Here is an 8,726-nt window from a genome sequence, read left to right as displayed (position 1 = left end):
ATGATAGGGATGAGGTTGGGATTCAATCCAAGTTCAGAATCAATTCCCAACCATATCCGCCGCAGTGCACCCTATTGAATGGTTTTTTTTTTCTTCTTCCTATTCACATCAGCATTAAGCCAAAGCTAAATGATTAGAATATTCATCGGCACTTTTTGAATTTTTAAATTCCATAAATACCCATCTTTATATTAATAATGTAGCTTTTCTTTGGCAGATCCAGCGCGGACCACAAGGATGTAATCGTCATTTCGTAAAGTTTGGACCCAAAAAAAAATAAAAATTCTAAACAACTGAATCAGGTAATTGTCATTTGTTAAGACCAGCGAATCACCCGCCAATTCCGACAAAAAAAATACTTCGACAGCCGTCCTGTTAAACCACGAGCATGTTACCAACGTTCTCACTGTCTTACGTCACCAGAGAACGCCACGACGAGACAAAATGGCCGTTATCCTTCGTCGAAACTCGTTCGATATTTACAATCTTCGAAGCTACTAAGCCAGCGATACGGTTAGGCCAAAAGTTGGGATCGGACAGGGCCGACGCCGATGCCGATCCGATTCCTCAAACCGTGATACGAACCCAATCCAACGCCAAACTACAAGGCAGAGCCACGTAGGTTACGACTCAGGCTCGGACATCGAACCTGAGATTCGGACTATAGATGAGCTTGGCTTAAGGACACCAACAGTTTTCTCGATTTTTGATTCTCTTTAGGCGGTGAAGCAAACGAGAGAGAGAGAGAGAGAGAGAGAGAGAGAGAGAGATATTTTTCCTCTCCGTTAAAGGCGAACAGTTCTACTCAATTCAGCTAGTTCTCAGTCTGGATGAAAACCCTACTTGTTTCGGAAAAGATATGAAATTGCCTTCTCACATTAATTTCTGCGTAATTTCTGTTCTTCAGAAAGAATTTTGAACCGTTTAAACACCAAAACAATCTTTATCGAGGTAAAGTCTATTGACAGAAGTCTTTGTTTTTGTTGCGATGATCGTTTAGATGATTTTTTTTTTATTTACTTTTTTTGGTAAGGTTTGGGTGATTTTTAATGGTTGGAGTGGAATTAGGGTTTGAGCTATGGAGATTGGTGTTGCATGGAAGCCAGGGTTGGTAATGTAGGCTGTGATCCGTCTAGCTTAGTAGGATCAGAGGTTGGTTGTGGAGAATATCGTGAAAGAAGTAATCTTTTTGCAAAATTCCTGCAATGCGTCTGGTCAATTTTCTTGTTTGAATTGAAGTTGTTTGAAATTCTCGTGTAATAAATCTAACGCTTGGAAGGACGTGCTTGCAGGTGCAAGTTTTGATCGTTCAGCTCTTCTGATCAGTCTTTAAGCTTTTTTATTTTCACTTGTTATGTTCTTCTTTGTTGGGTTGGAACTCCGGCCATGGCTCAGAGTAACTGGGAAGCAGATAAGATGTATGTACTGGTCTTAAACATCCTTCCTCTTTTCTAATAATTAGGATGAAAAACAAAACCCATGCTTTCTCTGATCAATAGGCGGCGAATTTGTCTCCCTTTTTAACCACCGATAATATTTTTGTTTAATTTTTAATTTTATCTTGGCATTTACCAGGCTTGATGTTTACATATATGATTATTTGTTGAAAAGAAATCTGCATGCTTCTGCAAAGGCTTTCATGACTGAAGGGAAGGTCGCTGCAGATCCAGTTGGTAATAATGCTTACTGATGCTCAACAGTTTTTAGTTTATATCAGATATATGAATCCCTACTCACGTGCTTCTATGTAATTCAAATTAACTGTCGAAAAGAAAATAAACTTCATGATTGCTTTAAGGAGAGAAATTTTAAACCTTAAAAAGGACAATTATGTGTGATTGAATTGCCTGGTGAAAATTGAAAAGGACTTTAATTTACTGAAGGGGGTATCTAGGGGAGTGCAATGAAATCTTTAAACGTTTTGTCTAACTTAGAGCTTGAATATGCAGCAATTGATGCTCCTGGAGGATTTCTGTTTGAATGGTGGTCTGTCTTCTGGGACATCTTCATTGCAAGGACAAATGAGAAGCATTCCGAGGTTGCTGCAGCTTATATAGAGGTGCCTTTTTGTAATATACATGCTCCTCATGTTCACTTTTTAAAATGTTTGTTTATTTGTGTCTTAGTGCAGAGATTTGTGCAACCAACCAGAATTTCTTATGATGTACAGGCACAACAAATCAAGGCGAGGGAGCACCAACAACAGCAGCTGCAAATGCAGCAATTGCAAATTATGCAGCAGCGGCATGCTCAATTGCAACGAAGAGATCCTAATCATCCTTCCCTTGGTGGGACAATAAATGCAATGAACTCTGAAGGAATGCTTGGACAGTCTAATGCTAGTGTCTTGGCTGCAAAATTGTATGAAGAACGAATGAAACATCCTCACTCGATGGATTCAGATGCGCCCCCACAACTTCTTGATGCTAGTAGGATTGCCCTCCTGAAATCAGCAAGCACTCATCCAGGGTAATCTCTTTAGTAATGGAACTTCTAGGTGTGCTTAAGTTTCACATTCTTTTGTTACCATGATGGAATGAAGTTGTTCATTTCTCTTGCTATTCTTGCTGACACAGCCAGTTGGTCCAAGGCAACCCAGGAAGTGTGTCTGCAGCACTACAGCAAATGCAGGCACGAACACAGCAGACAACTGTAAATACACAAACAATATCTTGTTCCCTCTGGTTACTTGTCTATTACTTTTTGTTTTGTTCATCTTCTTCATTGAACTTTAGTCATATATTCTTTTGGCTTTGTAGGACATCAAGCCAGAAGTTAACTTGGGTGTAAACCAAAGATCTTTGCCAATGGATCCTTCATCACTTTATGGACAGGGGATTATGCAGTCAAAATCTGGACCAGGCAGTGCAGGTGAGTATGATTGATCATCTGGAAAGAGAACAGTCTCATTGATTGACTGGATTAACTGATATTCTTTAATATATATCCTATGTACTCTCCTCCTATTCAGGATTGAACCAAGGTGTCAGTGGCCTTCCCTTGAAGGGTTGGCCATTACATGTAAGTTGTATAATGAGCTTCATCTGTCTCTTTTTGGTTGGTTTCTATCTATCAGCGGTTTGACCGACGGTCATCTAATTATGCAGGGCATTGATCAAATACGGCCAAATTTAGGCGCACAAGTACAAAAGCCATTTACATCAAACCCAAATCAATTTCAGCTTTTGACTCCGCAGCAACAGCAACAGTACTTGGCACAGGCTCAGGCACAAGGAAACCTTGGTAGTGCACCTAACTATGGAGACATGGATCCTCGAAGATTTAGGGTTTTACCTAAGGGTAACTTGAACTCAAAAGTTGGTCAACCTACAGGAAATGATGGATCTATAGGTTCGCCAATGCAATCAAGTTCACCAAAGGTTAGAGGGCCTTCCCAAGATCAAGCAGAATATATCATGAAGGTTAGCATTCAGGCCACTTATGTAGATGACATGGAACCTTCTGATCAGTGTCACATGGAACTGCTTCTCTTGTGCAGTTCAGATTATGATGTGCTACTGGTTCATTGAGCTATTTGGGCCTACTATAGGAAAAGGAATTTATTCTTAAATACAATTTGGAGGATTGGAGTGTTAAAGTGCAAATTTTTGATTTGGAAATATCTGCTATGCATTTATTCTTGAGGCTAAACCTTTTAGTTTTAGTATTGGTAGCTCCTTTGATCAGATCAATTTAAAGATGACAATGGGTGGTCCCATAATCAGATCAAGGTATATATCATAAACCTTGATTTATGATCAAGCTCGAATACAGTCATAGTTCAATTTGATTACGAACTGATTTAATCTTAGAAACACAAGTGTTTGTAATGTAGGACTAGATTTGACAAACCAAACTAGACCCAATACTGCAGGAACTTATAAACCAAAGAACAACCAGATTTCCACTAAGATAACCAATTAAATCAGACCAACAGAAACAAAGCAAACAGCAGCTATCGATCTCAAAAAAAGCCCAGTAATTTCTATGACTGAACAGTACCAGATGGGCAGAGACAAATCAAGGACTGATAACAGTTCAAAATAGTGTCAAACAATTGGTAATTAATGATTCAGAATCTGAAAATCACAGCAGGAATCAACCCAGATCAATCAATCTCAGTTCAGTCCAAAACAGATCACTAAAAGACGAAAAAACAGAGATTTTATAGAACTTCCAAACGGCTGGTCAGAACCAGCCCTAACTTAGGCCGAGTTCTCCTTGGATGCTAGAAAAGCCTCGATCAAAACTGTAGCCCCAACAGAGAACTAAAACTGCTACAGGTTCTAGGAACCGATTGTGCAGAAAAAAGAGATTTTCTGGGCAGATTCAAAAAATAACATACCTGTCTTATGAAAAGTAGCAGATCTATGAAACAAGCTTGAGAATAACTAAAAGAGCAATAAGAAGATACTTGTAGAACCCTCCTGGACTTCACGCCGCAAGGAGTCAATTGGATCAAACACCAATTCCTTCAGCCTTGATCAAACACAAGACAACTCTTCATGAAGAAGACAATAGCAACAACCATTATTTTTTTATCAAAATCATTCTAGGCCTTTAGGAGCCTCCTCTTCTTTATTTATAATGTTAATGGGGGAGGGAATTACAAAATAGAAGGTTCCTCAAAAAGGAAACCAAATATTCTCCTAATACAATAGTTACTAAAAACTGAAATTAGAAACTAGTTAAAAACGGAAACTAACTACTAATGACTGGACTCAATTAATAACTTGACTCCTAAGGAAACAAATATAACTCAAATCAAGCCCAACGAAAAAGGAAACTAATGAAAATGGAAACTAAATAGTAATTTCGTACTCAATCTTAGAGCCCCTCTTTTAGACCCATAAAAGTGGTCTATTATACTCAAAACATATGGGATCAATGGCCTAACATGTATGGAATCCAACCCTAGGCTTATTCCTAATAAAACAAGCGTATTTTGGTAATTAATCTGCATCAACTCTCCCCATCTTGAAAAAAATCGTCCTCGAATTTTGCAGTGATGAGGGGGAAACAACATGAGTAGTAGCTTTGACCATTCCCAAACAAAATTCTGGTTGCTTGTAAACTTGTGGAATGTAGTCTTCAAGGCATGGAGCTTTCTCTTTGAAGAACCATGATGGCATAACAAACTCTGTATGTTCGACCTTGGAATCGATACCAATTGTGAATGTTGTATGCATAGAGTCATCAACGTTGGTAACCTTCTCATCAAGGGTAGGAGGAACAAGCTCTTCTTTTTCATCATGAATCCTAAAGACTTGTTGTGGAGTGCTTTCAATCACTACCTCATCTTCTACTGCTTTAGTCTTGTCTACCATGCTCTCTTCAATGTAGAATCCTTCAGTGGAGTCTTCTTCCATGGTTTCAGTCACCAAGACATTACTAATCACATGAATGCCATAAGGGCCATCATCATTAGTGTCTTCCATATCATAGTCATATCCACCATCATCATCATCATCCAAAGGATAAGGGTAAGGAGCTAACTCATCTTCCTCATTGGAGCCTTCAATCTCAGTTATTGCATTAACCATCTGCTTATGTGGGCAAGACTTAGCAAAATGTCCTACCTCTTGGCAATGGAAACATTGTACCTTATTACTACCTATCATAGGTGCCTTTCCTTTATGATTAGTTCGTGGAGGAAAAGTGGACTTTGGAGGTGCTGAGCTACTAGGTTTAGTAGCTGGAAAATTCTTCTTTACCTCCCCAGCTTGGAACCCAAACCTTCTAACTGACTGTGCTAGAAGCTCCTCTGCTCGTAGGGCCTTGTCAAAACAATCCCTCACTGAGTGCACTTCAACAACTCCGATACCCCTATTGATTTCAGCTCGCAATCCCAGTCGAAACCAAGATAACAGTTGCATTTCATTCTCCCTTATGCCTGTACGAGAATAAAGTACGTCAAACTTGTTCATGTACTCGACAACAGTCATAGACCCTTGACGAAGAGAGTTCAGCTGGTCTTGTATGCGAGCTTTGAAGTTGCGTGGCAAGTATTTATCTGATAACTCAAGCTTCATCTCCTCCCAACTAGTAAGTTCTCTACCACAGTCCTCCAATTCATACTCATACGTTCTCCACCAATCACGAGCAGCCTCAACTAGCTTACCACGAGCTAGTTTTAATTTTCATTCCTCAGATAGGTCATAGTAGTCAAAGTAGTTATCCAATGCAGCTATCCAACCATAAAACAGCTGGGGGTCATGTCTACCATCAAACTCCTTCAAATCAAGCTTGACTTTCTGTGAATCCCTTGAGAACCTCTGATGTGTAGGACGTTCATTCTCAAAATAACCCCTTATGTGTTCTTCTAAAGTAGGTTTCTCTGAAAGAACCCTTTGTGCTGCTCTCAGATTAGGGATAGGTTTCATGTTAGCGGACTGTGCAGTTACATTCAATGGTGCTTCTCCCACTTCGGGTATTGTATGTGAATCACCGGTAGGTTGTTGTGGTTGGATCTTCACAGCCAACAACCTTGCATTCAGATCAGTCCGCAAAGCTTGTCGTTCAACCTTCAATTCAGTTCTCCATTTCTGTAGAAACTCCATAATAGAAGCTAGGGTTGGGGTGTTCTCAGCCATGCTCTGATACCACTTAATGTAGGAATAGATTTGACAAGTCAAACCAGCCCAAACTACAGGAACTTTTAAACTAAGAACAACCAAAACCAATAGCAGAAAATCAGACTTCAGCCACAAACCAGAATTGATAAACGATCTTAATGAACAGTAACCAGAAGCGAAATAAATCAGCAGCAGTCTTAGGATTAAACCAGAAATTTTAATAACAATATAACACCTCCAGTAGGTTCAAATCACAGATGCTAATAGTCCAGAATTTCACAGTAACACAGAACAGAAAACAGAATCTAAATCTGTGCAGGTTTTGACAATCGACCAGAATTGCTTGACAGTTCACTTCAGCAGATCCAGTGGTCTGATTAACCCCAAAATTGGATCGATCCTTCCTCTGGATAGGATTATCCTTCAGTCAAAATATGGAGGCCATCGGATGGCTGGTTCTCCAAAAACAGCTAGGCCGATAGGAAGGAAAACAGAGAAAACCAACCCAGAAATTTCTNAAATTTAAAGTTATAAATAACTGATTGTTTGACAGCAGTAGAACCTTGAAACAAACTTAAAAGAGAATAAGAAGACTTATAGAAACCCTCCTGGACTTCACGCCGCAAGGAGTCGACCGGATCAAACACCAGCCCCTTGTTCTGTAATCACACACACAGAAAATCCAGTAGATGCATGGCAGCGATCAGCAGCAGGTTCTTTTTTTTTTCAAAATCAAAATTGTCTCTCTATGATGAGAGCTCTCCTTTATTTATAATAATGATGGGGAGGGTTTACAAGTAATAGTAACTCAGAGTTACTAAATCTGAGTTACTAAAAATTGATTACAAGAAGTTACTAAAAACTGGAAATTAGAATCTAATGAAAATAGAAACTAGTCTAGACAGAAATTAGAAACTAACAATGACTTGAAATTAGAAACTAAATAACCCCATCTAAAAAGGAAACTAAAGAAAAGGAAACAAATCACTGAATCCCGTATGCAACCTTAGAACCCCTAATTTAGACCCATAAAAGTAGCCCAATACACTCAAAACACATGGGATCAAAGGCCCAACATGTATGGAACCCAACCCTAAGCTTATTCCTAATAAAACAAGCCTATTTAGGAAACTAAACTGCATCAGGCTCCCTAATTTCAGATACCCATTTCCCCAATTTGGCATTTGGAATCCTCTGTAAACAGGGTATTTTCTTCTGCCGCAATCTTTTATCCTCTTGGATTTCTTCTTCTTTTTGTGTCTAAGACTGGCTTGAGAAGAGATGAGATGAAAAGGTGAAGAGGGAGAAGAAGGAGATGATGTGAGAGAGTGGCCACTGCTCTCTGCTTTTGATTTAGGGAAGGGAAAGGGGGTTTTAGTTATCTAAGATTGCAACCAACCATTGACACAAAGACTCCATATTTTAATGGATTGAAACCCTATGACAACAATCTTTTCTGGAGTCATCCAGATGGGCCTTGCAGAAAAATCAGGTTTGAACGATGAAGTCTTATTTGTCTGTTGTTCACGGTCCATGTGTAATTATTTCAACAAAAGCCCAAAATTAAAGGATTAGAAGAAAAATGCGACGACGGAGCAAATCGCCGCCGGATTTCAGCAATCGACTGTGGAGAGTAGCGATGAAGAAGGGAATGTGGAGAGCAGCGATGAAGAAGGGGGGCAAATCCAAATAGCGATGAAGAGAGCTTTTGTTTAGCCTTTTTAGGGATTAAGGCTTGATTCATATGGGAAGGGTAATTTTAGCAGAAAATTACATGTCTGAGTGATGATGTCATCACTTAATAGTGCTATCTAACGGAAGGGATACGATTGAAAGAATCTTCAAACTAGAGGGGAGGGTGTTGCTATATATGAAAGTACGTGGAGGGAACTTGATATTAAGCCATAGTTCAAGGGAGGGGAATGTAATTTCCTCTTTAATTAATTCCGTATGCCTAGCTTCTACCCATATTATAGGCTCATTAAAGTGGCCTATTACATTGAAAACACATCATATAAAAGGCCCAACAAATACATAACCCAACCCATAGCTCATTTCTAAGAAAACAAGCCCTTTTAAGTGATTTAACAGCATCAATTTCAGAGCCCCTTTCCCCTCTTGCAAACCCTAGGCTTAAAAAAAAAAAAAAAA

At 39.2% G+C, this 8,726-nt stretch overlaps 1 protein-coding gene across 4 annotated transcripts in view; it reads left to right on the top strand.

The window, feature by feature from the left end:
- Positions 1-704: 704 nt before the first annotated feature.
- Positions 705-8,726, top strand: part of LOC122088770 (transcriptional corepressor LEUNIG_HOMOLOG-like) — an 87,715-nt gene continuing 79,693 nt past the window's right edge. The window contains exons 1-11 of one of the 4 annotated variants that reach the window (XM_042658098.1): positions 705-951; positions 1,069-1,152; positions 1,293-1,418; positions 1,576-1,673; positions 1,950-2,059; positions 2,171-2,469; positions 2,577-2,652; positions 2,760-2,871; positions 2,972-3,021; positions 3,108-3,243; positions 3,334-3,422. In XM_042658098.1, the coding sequence (XP_042514032.1) occupies positions 1,387-1,418; positions 1,576-1,673; positions 1,950-2,059; positions 2,171-2,469; positions 2,577-2,652; positions 2,760-2,871; positions 2,972-3,021; positions 3,108-3,243; positions 3,334-3,422 (1,002 nt within the window). In that variant the 5' untranslated portion in view covers positions 705-951; positions 1,069-1,152; positions 1,293-1,386. Of the gene's footprint in view, positions 952-1,068; positions 1,181-1,292; positions 1,419-1,575; positions 1,674-1,949; positions 2,060-2,170; positions 2,470-2,576; positions 2,653-2,759; positions 2,872-2,971; positions 3,022-3,107; positions 3,423-8,726 lie in introns of all 4 variants that reach the window. The other 3 variants (XM_042658095.1, XM_042658096.1, XM_042658097.1) reach the window with 3 other exon arrangements.

The sequence above is a fragment of the Macadamia integrifolia genome, chromosome 9, assembly GCF_013358625.1.
Source record: "Macadamia integrifolia cultivar HAES 741 chromosome 9, SCU_Mint_v3, whole genome shotgun sequence".
NCBI lineage: Eukaryota > Viridiplantae > Streptophyta > Magnoliopsida > Proteales > Proteaceae > Macadamia > Macadamia integrifolia.
Note: the sequence above shows the minus strand (reverse complement) of the source record. Positions and strands in the feature narration are given on the sequence as shown.